Below are 20,113 nucleotides of genomic sequence, written 5' to 3' on the forward strand. Positions count from 1 at the left end.
ATAGTTCACTTTAGGAAATTAGATTCAAAATACGCATTAAAGGGACCTATACTTCAGGGTGGCCCATGATGTCTTAAGATATTTACTACCTGGCCCTTTACAGAAAATGTTTGCTGACACCCAGACTAGAGGGAGAGCAGCAAGAGCTGAGCTCTGAGAGGTAAAGGGGGGGCATCACAAGGACATGTACTTTGCTGAGGTGAGAGCCGCTGGAGGTTCGAGCTCATGAAGATCTGACCTGACTCACACTTTAACAGGATCCCTCTAGTTGCTGGATTGAGAAGAGACCTTCTTGTTGGGAGGGAGGGTCTAGAAGCCAGGGGATTAGGTAGAAGATGACCATTATAATTCTGGTGGAAATGGTTCCGATGCGCCACTGTCAGGTGGCTCAGCTCAGCACGGAGTGGAGGCTCTGGTAAGAGGTGCCTAGATTCTGGTTTGGAGATTGAGCTGGTTAGACTTCCTGGTTCTAGATGTGTCGCATGGTCCCACACAGGTGTAGGGGACACTAGAAAATACAGCCTCCCCAGGCGCACATGAGTGAGCAGCTAAAGCAGGGCTTCTTAAGTACGGGCGATTCTGCCCACCGAGAGACATCGGGCAATGTCTGGAGACACTTTTCATGGTCACGACTGTGGGGGAAGTGTGTGTTACTTGCTTCTAGTGGGTAGAGGCCAGGGACGCTGCTAAATATCCTAAAATATACAACATAGTTCCCTACCGCAAAAATAATTACCTGGTCCCAAATGTCAACAGTGCCATAGTTAAGCAACCTGGAGCTCAAGAAAGACCCACCAATGGAAGAAGAAAGACAGATGGGTTTTCATGGATAACTAGGAGTCTTAGCCCAGCTCAACTCCCAATGCCCCAACCCCTGCAAGGCATTTGCAGGCTGGGGCAACAGCAGTTTTGGAACCCCAGCTCACACCATAGCTGAGTTCTGTTTGTCCTCTCTTGCCCACATATCTTCCCCCTGTTATTGGAGGTGAGCTTTGGCCCGAATAAGAAACCTTGCTGGCTTTTTTCTTTTTATATACACAGAGAGGCTTGTAAAAATAACATGTGTGATTGAGGCAATGAAAGAGATTTTGTGAAAGAGATTTTGTGTAATGATTTTGTGTACACTGTGCACAGCACCATAGTGCAGGTATTAATTTGTTTTAAGAGATGTATGAAGAAAAATGTTCCACTAATTAAAATTTCAAGACTTAAAACTGATATTTGGTGATGACCGTAGATTTATAGGAATTTTACTCTCTTCACCAAACCCAAATGGATGGCGTATGAATTCAAATACCCTTAATATTATGCACATACTCCTTAGTCTTTGCTATGGGTAATAACTGATAAGGTCTCATTTATTTGGTGAAATACTTGTAAGTATATAATACGTACTGGCTTTTCATTTACCTAGCTTTATTATTTTCATTTGCGAATAGATGCATAAATGAAAAACTATTTCTCTGTATTCTGGAGTGTTTGTCTCTTCTATTTATTTTTTTTGCAAAGAAGCATGCATTTTTTGCTAAGCTTGTTAATAAGATGGATCTAATTTTACATATTTTCAGACTCTCTGGGCTGCTCACTAGCTTAACACTGGGCCAAAAAAAATGGACAGTGTTTCAAATATAGATCATAAATACCTCAGTTCTTGAGTGGCATTGTTGAGTTTACGTTTGCCCTAATTTTATATAAATTCAATATGCAAAAATAAACCATAAAATAAGTAAGCTAGGAAAGCATTTTTCATATCACAAAAGACTTTTTTCCAACATTCATTTAAGAAGCATTTACCTTGGGCTTCCCTGGTGGCGCAGTGGTTGAGAATCTGCCTGCCAAGGCAGGGGACACGGGTTCGAGCCCTGGTCTGGGAAGATCCCACATGCCGCGGGGCAACTACACCCGTGAGCCACAATTACTGAGCCTGCGCGGCTGGAGCCTGTGCTCCGCAACAAGAGAGGCCGCGATAGTGAGAGGCCCGCGCACCGCGATGAAGAGTGGCCCCCACTTGCCGCAACTAGAGAAAGCCCTCACACAGAAACGAAGACCCAACACAGCCATAAATAAATAAGTAAATAAATAAAATTAAAAAAAAAAAAAAAGAAGCATTTACCTTATATATAGTATTCAACATAGGCAGCTTTAGCCAAATATTGTTCTAGGTACTGGGGTGATCAAGATATGCAAAACTGGGTCCTTCCACTTGAAGGTCACATAAAAGAGGCCGACATGTAAACTATGATGACAGCAGGCTCCATTATGGAGGCATGTAACCCAGTGCTACAGGAGCTGAGGAGAAACCCAAGGCCCAGGCTCAGGGGTCAAGAAAAGGCATCCTGAATGGGATGAGTAGAGTCTTGAAGGACATGCAGGAGCTCGCCAAATGAAGAGAGGTGAGGAGTATTCTATGCAAAGAATAAAGCCAAAGACCATGAAACCCCATGAGAGAAGCAGGTATAAGACAGGACATAGGGGGTCCTTGAATGTCACAAAAGAGCTTAGAAGTGGTCATTAAGGAGATAAGAAACTCTTGAAAAGTATTAAGCCAGGAATGAAAGCAGTGGGCCAATGGCATTCCTTTAGTTCCACTGGAGCAGAAAGCAGGGCTGGCTTCAAAATCTGTGGGACCCAGTGCAAAATGAAAACGTGGGGTGCTTGTTCAAAAATCATTATGAATTTCAAGATGGCTACAGCAAAGCATTAAACCAAGTATAGTACCCTTCTAAGTACTGGGGCGTGTGAGGGCACAGTATGCATGCCCACAAGGCCAACGCTAGCAAAGGCATGAGAGCAGCAGGAGGAAGAAGACTTTAAGATCCTTACTTGCATACTGTCTAGTCTGCAGTTGGGAAGGATGTCTTAAACATATCAACCAGCTAGAGATTAGTCTCCAGGCAATATACTAGGAAGCATTATAATCCTATACTCAAACTAAGAAAATGGCCAAATGGCTAATCTCTTCATTTTAAAGAGGAAATAGAAGAGCAAAAATGTTGAGGGACTGAGGGAATTCAATCCTAGTGTTTCCTCTGCCCCTCTACAATGCCAAGGCTAGTGCGTCTGCAGTGAAAGGGACAGAATGGAAGTTCTTTGGGCAAGACTGATCCAGAGGCCGCAGAAAGGGCTGCAAGTGGCAAAGAAAGGGAAATCAGCTAGGAGACAATTGCTGTCCCCTCCCTTCCCCCAGGAAGCATGTCCTTGCTGAGACTTTTCTCAGAATCAAGAGGATCTTGCCAAGCACGGGTTTTGAATAACTCATAGGCCCAGCATTGTGCCAGGGAAGAGGGCTACAGAGATGAGGTGGGCACACTCCTAGGAGCTTATCCTTTGGTGAGTAAAGACATTAGTGGAAATCAGCTACCATAATCCAGAGTCCCTGTCTACCTATTCTTTAACATGATTGGGAAGCAAAAATTTTAAATAATAATAAAAAAAGAAAATTGGAAATGAGTTCTAAACACCGATAGGTAGCTACAGAGTCTTTTTCAGATTAGGGGGATCATAGATGATTTGCACGTTGCCTTGTATATCTCAGCAGTATTACCATCCATACCCTCACCAACTCTAAAGGCTTCAGGCTCACCTGAGCTCCAATAAACCTTTGTACATATCTCAAGAATCTCTCTCATATAATTCTCTACTTGGTTCTGTATGAGCCCCCAAAACCCAAGGTCTTATTCATCTTTTCCTTCCCTTGGTTCTTAAGATAAAGCTCCAAACCGACACCACGGTTTGCAAGGTCCTATGTGAGCTAGCCCCTGGTCTTTTCTGAAACTTTGTCTCACCCCACTTTCCTTCTGCATTCCACGAGCCATCCTACCATCTCTCAATTGCAGCAAACCTTCCTATCTCAGACATCTCCCAACTCGGCTGTGCCCTCTTTAATGCTTCTCATTTTTCAGATCTCTAATGAAATATCACTTCCCCAGGGAAAAGCTTCTCCTATCAGCCAGATTAGACCGGGACCCCCGTTAATATGTTCTCCTAACACCCTATAATTTTCCTTCAGATCCCTTATCATAGTTAGTAATTCCATGCTCATGTGATTCTTCCATGAATGTTTGTCTTCACCTCAAGGTTGGGAACTACCTGAAGGCAAGAGTCTGATCTGTCTTGCTCGCCACTGGATTCCTGGCAAATGGCACAGTGCCTGGCATGTCCTTGGGACTTTTTTGACCACTCAATCTAAAACATCCACTTCTCTGTCACTCATCTCTCTTAAGTGTCTTACCTTGATCATTTTCCTTCAAAGCCTCCATCATTATCTGTGTGTGTGTGTTTGTGTATGTGCAAATGTGTGGGGTGTCTTATCTGTGTGTATGTGTATGTATAAATATGTATTTGTGTGTGCGTCACATAATTTCTCTACTTGTTACTGTTTTCCCCACTAGAATGTAAACTCCAAAAAAGAAGAGACTTCATCTCCTTGTTCACTGCTGTATCCTCACCACATACCTGGCACATAATAGGTGCTCAAGGAATTATTTGTTGGAAATATGAATACATAAATGGCAAGTGCTCAAGAAATGAACACCAGAAGTTCATTCTTCTTCAAAAATCAATCATAATGATATCCTGCACTGAAAAAGAGATGATCCACTGATTTGCTTTTCTTTTGGAAAAAATGCTATTCACTGTCTGCCCCAAAATGACACTGTGACAGTTTTAATTTATTTCACCACATGCCATTAAGCAACAAGGGGTTATATTTGGTTTACTTTATTTCAGATCTGTTGTTCTACAAATTTCAGTGGGATTCTTCTTCCATAATCTTGAATGGAAGCCATTTGGGGCTTGATAGGGACAAATTCATAAAAACCAAAGACTTCCAGAGTCTTTGGAATCAGACAATTTGGAGATCTGACAGACCTGATTTGAATTTCAGCTTCAACATTTATTAGCAATATAACTTCAGGAAGCCACATAACTTCTCTCGGTCTCAATTTCCTCTGAAACCATGTGATTTGTAGGGATGGTTTGGTGATAGGACTGACTGTGGTTTTAAGTGCATGGTATATAATTATAATCAATACATGATATCTATTTATTATTCATATCTACTCCCAAGTCCCCATGATACAGAGGAGAAAACTGAGGCCATAAGAACTGAGAATTTCTCAAGGCCATCCCTCCTCCCCAAGGCTAGGAAGCCCAAGCAGGGCTACCATTAAGCATCACCCAGCCTTCATTTGCTCAGGGGACTTTTTTGGTGAAAACCTGCTTGTGTTTGGACTCACACTGTTTCCTAAGGAGGGCTGGAGACTTCATAATGTCCTTGCATTGATTGAAGCTCACTGCAACCTTCAGTTCCAACTGGGCCATTTCCTATTCCAATAGAAGGGCAAAGATTCAATCAAAGAATCTGGGTGAGAAATGGGATGGAAAGAGTTTTCCCCTACCCCAGTTTATAGGAGTCCTTTTATTTCCTCCTTTCTAGGACATAAAAGAAAAATTGGAAATATGGGTCCCACTGAAATCTTTCATTGTATAAATCCTATATTCTTTAATTATATTGAAATCATTTGCTTAAACGATTCAGTACGATGCAATTCTGGTGAGCTTTAGGTTCAGTTTCACATCTAGACAAGAGTTATTCCAAACACAGGAATGGGTGAATTTTACAATAAGTAAAACTGATGGATAAGATAAAATAAGATGATAAGTCTCCAATGAATTGCATAGCGCCATGGCAGTGCTTCCTACAGCAGACAGACAGGGTTTAAGGAGATTTTATCAAAGTGGGATATAGAAATTGCATGTACTGAAACTTTGACTGAATGATTCATTTTCTGTGGGAATTTAATCAGTGAATAACAAAACAGAGTGAGCTAGAAGTATTTACTGCTCAAAGATACTGAAGATGGCAGGTCAGCAGCAATAATTAAGTAATTGGTTTTCTGGCTAATTAGAAGAAATGGAGAATATATGCCTGAAATTCTTTCCTCACTGAGAGGATTACACCAACTGTCACTGTGAATACTCAACTAATCTGTGCCTACAGATTGTTCTTTATTTTAGCTTCAGTTTATCCATGACTCAAGCTCATCTCCACTTTGCCCTCATATAGGAATCTTGCCACATTACCATAACGTTTTTATTCTGAACCTGCTATAAAGGCAATTAGTCATTCATTATAACACAAAAATTCAAATTGGTTGCAATTATGTTTTCTGAATCAAGACTATACCCTTTGATGTGGGTAATTTAAGGTTCTATATTTAAAATGCATTGAATGAATCATAATGGTAAATAAGAAGACCCTTAAACTAGCATTCATATCTCCTGCACATGAAAAATTAAATGGATAATTTCTACCTATGACAGATTTATTTTTGTGGTGGAGAATTTTAAAGAATTGATTTAATTAGTTGTAACTATGCTCAGAAGCATAATTTGAAATACTGTTGAATGAATGGTGAAAGTATTTTCAAGCAGAGAGAAAACTCTCTTAAAGTTCCCTTTGTTCATTATTCAACAAACGTTTATTAAGCACCCACAGTTTGCACGGCAATGTACGCCATAATAATAACCTAACCTGGTATCATTCTATTCTGCTTCTGCTAGTTCATTGAATGAGTTAATCTCTTCAGCTGTCCATTCACAGTATGTGAAGAAAGACTACAGAAATAAAATGAATGAGTCAGTCTGAAAAGAAACATGGATGTGTGTATTTAGGTTTCCTTTTGTTTCATGCGCTAAAAACAGGTTACTAGCCAACTACTCTTTCTATTTCTTCAGGGACCCAGGAAATTTAAAAGAATCTTATCTCACTCAGGCAGTGAACTATACACTTAATCATGACTTTCTAAGTGTTTATAGAGGTAAGAACAGGAATTTGTAAGATTCTACAGATATGGAAAGGAAAAACAGCACAGTAAATTTAGGCAGATAAGGGGAAATGTATTTTGAGGATTGTTTCCACTTGAAAAGTTATATTAGACTTAATAACATCGACTAGGTTAGAGCTGGACATTAGAGCTGATCTAGGCCACTGGTTTCCAACCTTTTGCATTAGAGTCACTGGATTTTTTAAAAAAATATGGATTCTCGGCTCTCATTCCCAGAGATTCTGATTCAGTTGATCTGGAAGAGGCTGGGAGGGGAGGCAAGCATACATATACTTGTAAAGGTTCCCTAGCAGCCAAAGCTGAGACCCACAGACCTAGTCCAGACTCAACATTTTGGCATGAGGTCTCTGAGCCCTTGAAAGAATAAATATCTTGCCTCAGATCAGCACAGCTTCTAACCTTTGGAGCCAGGCCTAGAACCCAAATAGCCAAATTCCTAGTCTGGATCTCTTAACTAAATCAAATCACACCGTTTCTACTTCCCTCACACACTGGTTAAGATCTAATTACCAGTTAGTAATAGGCAGGAAGAATAAGACTGCTTATAACCCATGTGACTAACAAGTCCCCTCCTCCTAGTGACCTGTGTGCTTCCATTCTTGCTAATAAGTCTTCCAACATTCTTGCTAATAAGTCTTCTAACGACACTGTAATGATTAATGTAACTGTTTAGTCCACATTTTTAAATACTTCACGTATTTGAAACTTTTGCACCCATAAAATACATCATTCCCATTTTAGACAAAGAAACCAGATTTACTCTTTGAATCTGAGTCCAGTTGAAGTCTTCGTTATAGAGCTTATAGAGCTGAGTACACGGAAGCACTCTAATGTCTGGCTGGGTTTTCTTAGCCAGCTTCCCTATATGAGAATGCCTTTAGGTTGGCCACTTCCACTGGGTTCTGAAAGCTCCATGCAGGTAGGGCTCTTGTCCAACTTCATCAACTGTCTCCCAGCATCTAGCAAAATGCTCGCCATAGACTCAACACTCAACAATTAACTGTTGAATGAAAAATCCTTATTACATTTTGTTAACAAATGAGACAGAGTATCCTGAACCAACTTGTGCAGGACAATCTCATATACATAAAAGTACTGGGAAGATGGTTTCATAAAGGAGTAGTTTTACAGTTATTTTATTAGAAGAGCTTTGGCCTGATCTTCCTGACCTAAATTTGTCCTTGCTGTACCATTTGGATTACAGTTGGGCTATCTCACATTAATATTATGTTAAAAGTCCTTCATTCAAATGATACAAATGAACTTATTTATAAAACAGAAACAGACTCACAGACTTCAAAAACAAACTTACGGTCACCAAAGGGGCAACGTGGCGGGCGGGGGGGATGAATTAGGAGGATGGGATTAACAGATACACACAGTACTATATATAAGATAGAGAACCAACAAGGACCTACTGTAGAGCACAGGAAACTCTACTCAATATCTCGTAATAACCTATAAGGGAAAAGAATCTGAAAAAGAATATAGATATATATATGTATAACTGAATCACTTTGCTGTACACCTGAAACTAACACAATATTGTAAACCAACTATACTCTAATAAAATTTTTAAAAGTCCTTCATTCAGTATATCTTTTATATGTGTGAAGGCACAACTGACATGCAATAAACATCGATGAAATAAAATTAGTACCAAATTTTACTGTCTTTTGGAAAAATATAACCAAATTAATTAATATAATATTCTTCTCTAGCAAGATAAAGAGTGCAGTGTCTTTGGTGTTTCAAAGGGGTGGCACAGTATTGTAGAAAACAGTAATCTAGTTGCAGAAGATGATGATTCAATCGATGGCTATTTAGAACTAGATTTTTATTAAGCAGGTCATTTCAATCCCATCTTTTCAACCCAACCACACACCCAAATTCCATACATTTGTCTCTATGTAGGGTATTTGCTCTTTACCATAAGGTTACAATTTTTCAGTCTTTTATCTAATTCATGTAGAAATAACACAAAAAACCACTGACATCAGCTAAAACGACATATGTTCATATGGTAGATATGAATAGCCAAAGAATCAATGTAAAAAGTTGACACTAGAAAAACTAACCATGGTAGAAATATTCAACTCCAAACACTGAATATTTAATCTCTGCTATATAACTGAGGTGAACTAGAGGGCTGGAGGGGAAAAGTTATACATTTAAGGGGTTAATCTTAGATCTAACACAAACATTAAAGCCAATGTTAATGGAAGGAACTGGGCGATGAATGAGCCACAATACTAGAAGTTCCTGGCTCAGAGCCAGGTACAAGGCAGAGATTCAGTAAATGCTTTGTTGAAAATGAAAGAATGGGTGAACGAATGAATGAGTGAGTGAATGAACGAACAGTCCTCTTCTTAGATTTAGAGTGTAATACTGGGATTTGGAGATTTAGCTTTAAAACAGTCTATTCAAAGCTGTGGATCAATAAACTAGATTTTGGGAACGTCAGTCAGTGCTGAATATACTGTAGGTATTTCTGTTTGTTAATTAATTAAAATGACCACGGAGTCATTATTCTCACACTTAATTTCTCAGCCTGAAAAGTTAATGAACTGTATCTGTTCCATGAATAATTGAGTTGAACTTGAAAGACAACTCCCTATTCCAAAAGCCTTCCACACTACCAGTTAACTGTGATTTATCCTTTTACTTCTGAAGAATTTTAAGCACCTTCCATCTGATTTGACTGACAACCTATCTGTGCTTTCCCTGTCTTTATTCTTCCAGGAAGAAGATGTTACTCGTGAAAGTCGTTTTAATTTCAGTGGTTACGGGATGGGTCACTGCCTTCAAGTGAAAGATGGAACAGCTGTCAAGGCCACACCTGCCAGCCAGCTCCCACAGCCCCCCAAAGATGCAGATGCCATCAAGAAGAAGTTTGTGGACCGGGCAAAAAGGATTGACACGATTTCTCGAGCTGCCTTCCCATTGGCCTTCCTCATTTTCAACATCTTTTACTGGATCACATACAAGATCATTCGGCATGAAGATGTCCACAAGAAATAGATGTGCTCTTCAGACCCTGGGACCTTCTTGCCTAACTGTTGTGCTTGTAAATACACAGTGAAATTGTCTTTATATCACTTTGACAGAGGAGAAGACTGGGGGAGGGGGGAGGGAGGATCATGGGGGCGGGTTTCCTGGCACCTACATGAAAAAAGATAAGTTATCCGGGCAATGAAGGAAAATGTTTGCACAAAATTACGGTGTTGCAGAATCACGTGAGCATAATTCCCTTCACAGTCTTTAGCATTGCTCTTTCAGATGATGCATTAAATAGACATGATATGCAAAGTCAAGTAGTTGAGGGCTATTTGTCTTTTGGTTCGGTTTGGTTTGGTTTGGTTTTGACTAATTCTGGTACTGAAAAGACAGCTTAAACACACGCGTGTGCATGCACACACACGCGTGCGCACACGCACACACAAAAGGAAAATGCTTAGGATCTGACCATAGTGACTAGCCTATAGTGAGTTGAGGATCAAACTTTTTCAGGAAAATGCTGCCTCGTTTTTAAAACAAGCCTCCTGAGCTACGTTCTTTACAATGTCTGTAATTAGTGTTTCACCTGAGGAATCCTTTTGTGGGTCATAAATAATTTCTACTTGTCGAGAAAACAACAACAAAAAATAAATACCAATCACAAAGAACAGGTTTATACTTTACTGTCCGTGTAGGTGTGCATTTTAATATTCTTTTTCTTTCCTAGATGTAATTTGGGGATTTGAATTGTGTATTGTGAAATTGATTTGATCGTATGTCCTCTTAAAAATAAATGCCCATTTTCTTTTAGATCCAAGTTATCACACTACATTTTTTTTCACTTTGGCTATATTTACGTGCAATTAAGTACTCAAGTGTGACTTAGCCGTCGCAGCCTCTCAGCCACAGTATTTATGGAGATGATGTGTCCTGAACGGTGTAGCTCATATTAGCTTGAACTTCCCATTTCTGCTCTCATTGTAAGTGTAACTATTAGTCCTAATGTCAACTGACCCATGATTTCTACTGTCAATCCAAGTGAATATTGTTTGAAATATCCTTAACTAACTTAAAGAATTTTAAAATTGTACTGTGATTTTCATAACCCGTTGCCTTTTTGGTACCAGAGCTACGTGGTTTGAATCCTGGCTACATGTTTTAAGTAAGAAAAAAAAAAAAAAAAAAAAAGACGTATTTTTGCTTACTCAGATAAAAGACAACCTGTAAAATATATAATGAAAAAATTAAATTTTACATGTGCTGTAAAAGGGGTTATTAAAAATATTTGTTCAATTTCAATAAAGCTAAGTGTGCCACAGAAGCTATGAGTCTTTCCATTTTTGCATTACAATGTAAATAATTTAGATGACAATGGTAACTTGGATTTTTGTTTCTGGTCTTCCTCATAAACTTGAAGCATTTATATAGCTATTATATTTTTGTTGTAATATAAGAGTAGCTTATAGTATCCCCATGAAGAAAGAAAAAAGTACATTATTCTCATTGTAGAAACAGGGAAATGGAGACATGGAAGTAACAGTAGTCAATGCGAGCAGAGTCTAATACTGGATACTTCATATGAGACGTGGAAAAGTTCCAAGAGCACTGCGTGATTGTAAAATACCAAAGTGAAAAGCAATTTAAAAGACCAACCTGTCCACCTATCCATCCTGATCTTGTCAGGAAGGGAGTTCCATGATGAAAAACAATGCTGAGAACCCCAGGGAAACAGAGGTAACTCATCTTAGCCCTTGTAGATTTTCCTTAACTAAAGGTATCCTTCATAAAATTTTCAGGAACATGTGGATTCCTAAGTTGATGTTTATAGCCTTTTAAACCGATTCAAATATTGAATCATTTCCATAGAGAAGAATATCACAGAATGGCTAAACACGTGAATTTTGGAGATAGAAAGACTAGCTCGGCCACCTATCAACAGGGTTATCTTGGATAAGTTACCTGATTTTTCTGAGTAGCTCCTATTTCATAGAGTTTTAAGAGGATGAACCGAGAAAAATGCAAGGAAAGCCATTAGCATGGTGTCTAACATATCGTAAATTCTCAATAACTAACAGATAATAATAAAATTATTATTACTATGAATTGCACTACACTGGGCAAGAAGCTACACAATTCCTAGCTTTGGCAAGATTAGTGCCATGCTTTGTGCCTCTTTCCTAAAACACTATTTCTGTCTTATTGCTCGCTTCTTTCCAAACAAATAAGGCAAAGTCTTTGATTGGTCTCAATTCTCTTCCTCTAAAATTGAGGCTAAAATGCCTCCCAAAGATGGGCCTGACCCCATAAGTGTCCTAGGAAGAGCCCTGATGCTACATATGGTGGGATGGGAGGCACCTTGGGGGAAAATCCTAAGCTAAACGATCATGTCTAATCAAAGTGTATGCTGTATAATTTTCGGAGGCAGGGTGTGGTCCCCACATTAGAAAAATTTTTTAATATTCACCTCTAGAGGAGGAGCTTCAAGATGGCGGAAGAGTAAGGTGCGGAGTTCACCTTCCTCTCCACAAATACATCAGAAAAACATCCATGTGGAACACCTCCTACAGAACACCCACTGAACGCTGGCAGAAGACCTCAGACCTCCCAAAAGGCAAGAAACTCCCCACGTACCTGGGTAGGGCAAAAGAAAAAAGAAAAAACAGAGACAAAGGAATAGGGACGGGACCTGCACCAGTGGGAGGGAGCTGTGAAGGAGGAAAGGTTTCCACACACTAGGAAGGCCCTTCGCGGGCGGAAACTGTGGGTGGCAGAGGGGGTAAGCTTCGGAGCCATGGAGGAGAGCGCAGCCACAGGGGTGCGGAGGGCAAAGCAGAGAGATTCCCGCACGGAGGCTCGGCGCCGATCAGCACTCACCAGCCCGAGAGGCTTGTCTGCTCACCCGCCGGGGCGGGAGGGGCTGGGAGCTGAGGCTCGGGCTTCGGTCGGATCCCAGGGAGAGGACTGGGGTTGGCGGCGTGAACACAGCCTGAAGGGGCTAGTGCGCCACAGCTAGCCGGGAGGGAGTCCAGGAAAAACTGTGGAACTGCCTAAGAGGCAAGAGACCATTGTTTTGGGGTGCGTGAGGAGAGGGGATTCAGAGCACCACCTCAACGAGCTCCAGAGACGGGCGCGAGCCGCGGCTATCAGCGCGGACCCCAGAGATGGGCATGAGACACTAAGGCTGCTGCTGCTGCCACCAAGAAGCCTGTGTGCGAGCACAGCTCACTCTCCACACCGCCCCTCCCGGGAGCTGGTGCAGCTCGCCACTGCCAGGCTCCCGTGATCCGGGAACAACTTCCCCGGGAGAACGCACGGCGCGCCTCAGGCTGGTGCAACGTCACGCCGGCCTCTGCCGCCGCAGGCTCGCCCCGCCTCCTCCGTACCCCTCCCTCCCCCGGCCTGAGCGAGCCAGAGCCCCCGAAGCAGCTGCTCCTTTAACTCCGTCCTGTCTGAGCGAAGAACAGACGCCCTCAGGCGACCTACATGCAGAGGCGGGGCCACATCCAAAGCTGAACCCCGGGAGCTGTGCGAACAAAGAAGAGAAAGGGAAATCTCTCCCAGCAGCCTCAGGAGCAGCGGATTAAATCTCCACAGTCAACTTGATGTACCTGCATCTGTGGAATACCTGAATAGACAACGAATCATCCCAAATTGAGGAGGAGGACTTTGGGAGCAACAATATATATATTTTTTCCCTTTTTCTCTCTTTTGTGAGTGTGTATGTGTATGCTTCTGTGTGTGATTTCGTCTGTATAGCTTTGCTTTTACCATTTGTCCTAGGGTTCTGTCTGTCTGGTTTTTTTTGGGTTTTTTTTTACTTTAAAAAAAATTTTTCTTAATAATTATTTTTTATTTTTACTAACTTTATTTTATTTTATTTTATCTTCTTTCTTTCTTTCTTTCTTTCTTTCTATTTTTTCTCCCTTTTATTCTGAGCCATGTGGATGACAGGCTCTTGGTGCTCCAGCCAGGCGTCAGGGCTGTGCCTCTGAGGTGGGAAAGCCAAGCTCAGGACACTGGTCCACAAGAGACCTCCCAGGGCTTCCCTGGTGGCGCAGTGGTTGAGAGTCTGCCTGCCAATGCAGGGAACACGGGTTTGAGCCCTGGTCTGGGAAGATCCCACATGCCACGGAGCTACTGGGCCCGTGAGCCACAACTACTGAGCCTGCGCATCTGGAGCCTGTGCTCCGCAACAAGAGAGGCCACGACAGTGAGAGGCCCGCGCACCGCGATGAAGAGTGGCCCCCGCTTGCCGCAACTGGAGAAAGCCCTCGCACAGAAACGAGGACCCAACACAGCTAAAAAAAATAAATAAATAAATAAATAAAATGTAAAAAAAAAAAAAAAAAAAAAAAGAGACCTCCCAGCTCCACGTAATATCAAACGGTGAAAATCTCACAGAGATCTCCATCTCAACGCCAAGACCCAGCTTCACTCAATGATCAGCAAGCTTCAGTGCTGGACACCCTATGCCAAACAACTAGCAAGAGAGGAACACAACCCCATCCATTAACAGAGAGGCTGCCTAAAATCATAATAAGGCCACAGACACCCCAAAACACACCACCAGACGTGCACCTGCCCACCAGAAAGACAAGATCCAGCCTCATCCACCAGAACACAGGCACTAGTCCCCTCCACCAGGAAGCCTACACAACCACTGAAATAACCTTACTTACCAGGGAGAGACACCAAAAACAACAGGAACTACAAACCTGCAGCCTGCGAAAAGGAGACCCCAAACACAGTAAATTAAGCAAAATGAGAAGACAGAGAAACACACAGCAGATAAAGGAGCAAGGTAAAAACCCACCAGACCTAATAAATGAAGGGGAAATAGGCAGTCTACCTGAAAAAGAATTCAGAATAATGATAGTAAAGATGATCCAAAATCTTGGAAATAGAATAGAGAAAATACAAGAAACGTTTAACAAGGGCCTAGAAGAAATAAAGAGCAAACAAACAGTGATGAACAACATAATAAATGAAATTTAAAATTCTCTAGAAGGGATCAGTAGCAGAATAACTGAGGCAGAAGAACGGAGAAGTGACCTGGAAGATAAAAGAGTGGAAATAACTACTGCAGAGCAGAATAAAGAAAAAAGAATGAAAAGAATTGAGGACAGTCTCAGAGACCTCTGGGACAACATTAAACACACCAACATTCGAATTATAGGGGTCCCAGAGAAGAAGAGAAAAAGAAAGTGACTGAGAAAATAATTGAAGAGATTATAGTTGAAAACTTCCCTAATATGGGAAAGGAAATAGTTAATCAAATCCAGGAAGCACAGAGAGTCCCATACAGGATAAATCCAAGGGGAAACATGCAAAGACACATATTAATCAAACTATCAAAAATTAAATACAAAGAAAAAATACTAAAAGCAGCAAGGGAAAAACAACAAATAACACACAAGGGAATCCCCATAAGGTTAACAGCTGATCTTTCAGCAGAAACTCTGCAAGCCAGAAGGGAGTGGCAGGACATATTTAAAGTGATGAAGGAGAAAAACCTACAACCAAGATTACTCTACCCAGCAAGGATCTCATTCAGATTTGACGGAGAAATTAAAAGCTTTACAGACAAGCAAAAGCTAAGAGAATTCAGCACCACCAAACCAGCTTTACAACAAATGCTAAAGGAACTTCTCTAGGCAGGAAACACAAGAGAAGGAAAAGACCTACAATAACAAACCCAAGACAATTAAGAAAATAGTAATAGGAACATACATATCGATAATCACCTTAAATGTAAATGGATTAAATGCTCCCACCAAAAGACACAGACTGGCTGAATGGACACAAAAACAAGACCCGTATATAGGCTGTCTACAAGAGACCCACTTCAGACCTAGGGACACATACACACTGAAAGTGAGGGGATGGATAAAGATATTCCATGCAAATGGAAATCAAAAGAAAGCTGGAGTAGCAATTCTCATATCAGACAAAATAGACTTTAAAATAAAGACTATTACAACAGACAAAGAAGGACACTACATAATGATCAAGGGATCCATCCAAGAAGAAGATATAACAATTGTAAATATTTATGCACCCAACATAGGAGCACCTCAATACATAAGGCAAATACTAACAGCCATAAAAGGGGAAATCGACAGTAGCACAATCATAGTAGGGGACTTTAACACCCCACTTTCACCAATGGATAGATCATCCAAAATAAAAATAAATAAGGAAACACAAGCTTTAAATGATACATTAAACAAGATGGACTTAATTGATATTTATAGGACATTCTACCCAAAAACAACAGAATACACATTCTTCTCAAGTGCTCATGGAACATTCTCCAGGATACATCATTTCTTGGGTCACAAATCAAGCCTTGGTAAATTAAAGAAAATTGAAATCGTATCAAGTATCTTTTCCGACCACAACGCTATGAGACTAGGTATCAATTACAGGAAAAGATCTGTAAAAATACAAACACATGGAGGGTAAACAATACACTACTTAATAACCAAGAGATCACTGAAGAAATCAAAGAGGAAGTCAAAAAATACCCAGAAACAAATGACAATGAAAACACGATGACCCAAAACCTCTGGGATGCAGCAAAAGCAGTTCTAAGAGGGAAGTCTATAGCAATACAATCCTACCTTAAGAAACAAGAAACATCTCAAATAAACAACCTAAACTTACACCTAAAGCAATTAGAGAAAGAAGAACAAAAAAAACCCCAAAATTAGCAGAAGGAAAGAAACCATAAAGATCAGATCAGAAATAAATGAAAAAGAAATGAAGGAAACGATAGCAAAGATCAATAAAACTAAAAGCTGGTTCTTTGAGAAGATAAACAAAATTGATAAACCATTAGCCAGACTCATCAAGAAAAAAAGCAAGAAGACTCAAATCAATAGAATTAGAAATGAAAAAGGAGAAGTAACCACTGACACTGCAGAAATACAAACGATCATGAGACATTACTACAAGCAACTCTATGCCAATAAAATGGACAACCTGGAAGAAATGGACAAATTCTTAGAAATGCACAACCTGCCGAGACTGAACCAGGAAGAAACAGAAGATATGAACAGACCAATCAAAAGCACTGAAATTGAAACTGTGACTAAAAATCTTCCAACAAACAAAAGCCCAGGACCAGATGGCTTCACAGGTGAATTCTATCATACATTTAGAGAAGAGCTAACACCTATCCTTCTCAAACTCTTCCAAAATATAGCAGAGGGAAGAACACTCCCAAACTCTTTCTACGAGGCCACCATCCCCCGATACCAAAACCAAAGATGTCACAAAGAAAGAAAATTACAGGCCAATATCACTGATGAACATAGATGCAAAAATTCTCAACAGAATACTAGCAAACAGAATCCAAAAGCACATTAAAAGGATCATACACCATGATCAAGTGGGGTTTATTCCAGGAATGCAAGGATTCTTCAATATATGCAAATCAATCAACGTGATACACCATATTAACAAATTGAAGGAGAGAAACCATATGATCATCTCAATAGATAGAAAGCTTTCGACAAAATTCAACACCCATTTATGATAAAAACCCTCCAGAAAGTAGGCATAGAGGGAACCTACCTCAACATAATAAAGGCCATATATGACAAACCCACAGCAAACATCATTCTCAATGGTGAAAAGCTGAAAGCATTTCCTCTAAGATCAGAAACAAGACAAGGATGTCCACTCTCGCCACTATTATTCAACATAGTTTTGGAAGTCCTAGTCACGGCAATCAGAGAAGAAAAAGAAATAAAAGGAATCCAAATCGGAAAAGAAGAAGTAAAGCTGTCACTGTTTGCAGATGACATGATACTATACATAGAGAATCCTAAAAATGCTACCAGAAAACTACTAGAGCTAATCAATGAATTTGGTAAAGTAGCAGGATACAAAACTAATGCACAGAAATCTCTAGCATTCCTATACACTATTGATGAAAAATCTGAAAGTGAAATTAAGAAAACACTCCCATGTACCATTGCAGCAAAAAAGAATAAAATATCTAGGAATAAACCTACCTAAGGAGACAAAAGACCTGTATGCAGAAAATTATAAGACACTGATGAAAGAAATTAAAGATGATACAAATAGTTGGAGATATATACCATGTTCTTGGATTGGAAGAATCAACATTGTGAAAATGACTCTACTACCCAAAGCAATCTACAGATTCAATGCAATCCCTATCAAACTACCACTGGCATTTTTCACAGAACTAGGACAGAACATTTCACAATTTGTATGGAAACACAAAAGACCCCGAATAGCCAAAGCAATCTTGAGAAAGAAATACGGAGCTGGAAGACTCAGGCTCCCAGACTTCAGACTCTACTACAAAGTTACAGTAATCAAGACAGTATGGTACTGGCACAAAAACAGAAATATGGATCAATGGAACAGGATAGAAAGCCCAGAGATAAACCCACGCACATATGGTCACCTTATCTTTGATAAAGGAGGCAAGAATATACCATGGAGAAAAGACAGCCTCTTCAATAAGTGGTGCTGGGAAAACCAGACAGGTACATGTGGAAGTATGAAATTAGAACACTCCCTAACACCATACACAAAAATAAACTCAAAATGGATTAAAGACCTAAATGTAAGGCCAGACACTATCAAACTCTTAGAGGAAAACATAGGCAGAACACTCAATGACGTAAATCACAGCAAGATCCTTTTTGACCCACCTCCTAGAGAAATGGAAATAAAAACAGAAATAAACAAATGGGACCTAATGAAACTTAAAAGCTTTTGCACAGCAAAGGTAACCATAAACAAGACAAAAAGACCACCCTCAGAATGGGAGAAAATATTTGCAAATGAAGCAACTGACAAAGGATTAATCTCCAAAATTTACAAGCCGCTCATGCAGCTCAATATCAAAAAAACAAACAACCCAATCCAAAAATGGGCAGAAGACCTAAACAGACATTTCTCCACAGAAGATATGCAGATTGCCAACAGACACATGAAAGAATGCTCAACATCATTAATCATTAGAGAAATGCAAATCAAAACTACAATGAGGAGCTTCCCTGGTGGTGCAGTGGTTGAGAATCCGCCTGCCAATACAAGGGACATGGGTTCGAGCCCTGATCTGGGAAGATCCCACATGCTGCGGAGCAACTGGGCCCGTGAACCACAACCACTGAGCCTGCGCGTCTGGAGCCTGTGCTCCGCGACAAGAGAAGCCGTGATAGTGAGAGGCCCGCGCACCGCGATGAAGAGTGGCCCCCGCTTGCCGCAACTAGAGAAAGCCCTCGCACAGAAATGAAGACCCAACACAGCCAAAATAAATAAACAAATGAATAAATTTATTTTAAAAAAGTTAGATTAAAAAAAAAAACTACAATGAGATATCATCTCACACCAGTCAGAATGGCCATCATCAAAAAATCTACAAACAATAAATGCTGGAGAGGGTGTTGAGAAAAGGGAACCCTCTTGCACTGTTGGTGGGAATGTAAACTGATACAGCCACTATGGAGAACAGTATGGAGTTTCCTTAAAAAAGTAAAAATAGAACTACCATACGACCCAGCAATCCCACTACTGGGCATATACCCTGAGAAAACCATAATTCAAAAAGAGTCATGTACCACAATGTTCATTGCAGCTCTATTTACAATAGCCAGGACATGGAAGCAACCTAAGTGTCCATCAACAGATGAATGGATAAAGAAGATGTGGCACATATATACAATGGAATATTACTCAGCCTTAAAAAGAAACGAAATTGAGTTATTTGAAGTGAGGTGGATGGATCTAGAGTCTGGCATACAGAGTGAAGTAAGTCAGAAAGAGAAAAACAAATACCGTATGCTAACACATATATATGGAATCTAAGAAAAAAATAATGGTCATGAAGAACCTAGGGGCAAGACGGAAACAAAGACACAGACCTACTAGAGAATGGACTTGAGGATATGGGGAGGGGGAAGGGTAAGCTGGGACAAAGTGAGAGAGTGGCATGGACATATATATGCTACCAAACGTAAAATAGATAGCTAGTGGGAAGCAGCCGCATAGCACAGGGAGATCAGCTCGGTGCTTTGTGACCACCTAGAGGGGTGGGATAGGGAGGGTGGGAGGGAGATGCAAGAGGGAAGAGATATGGGAACATATGTATATGTGTAACTGATTCACTTTGTTATAAAGGAGAAACTAACACACCATTGTAAAGCAATTATACTCCAATAAAGATGTTAAAAATATATATATATATTCACTTCTAAACGTATCTGCCAGCCACTCAAGTAGGT

At 40.4% G+C, this 20,113-nt stretch overlaps 1 protein-coding gene across 2 annotated transcripts in view; it reads left to right on the forward strand.

Annotated features, from left to right (window-relative positions):
• Positions 1-12,673, forward strand: part of GLRA2 (glycine receptor alpha 2) — a 196,109-nt gene extending 183,436 nt beyond the window's left edge. For both annotated transcript variants that reach the window (XM_082375781.1, XM_082375780.1), the window contains exon 9: positions 9,591-12,673. In XM_082375781.1, coding sequence (XP_082231907.1) covers positions 9,591-9,869 — 279 coding nt within the window. In that variant the 3' untranslated portion in view covers positions 9,870-12,673. The remainder of the gene's footprint in view (positions 1-9,590) is intronic.
• Positions 12,674-20,113: the final 7,440 nt, after the last annotated feature.

The sequence above is a fragment of the Balaenoptera borealis genome (assembly GCF_965194805.1).
Source record: "Balaenoptera borealis genome assembly, chromosome: X".
Classification (NCBI taxonomy): Eukaryota; Metazoa; Chordata; class Mammalia; order Artiodactyla; family Balaenopteridae; genus Balaenoptera; species Balaenoptera borealis.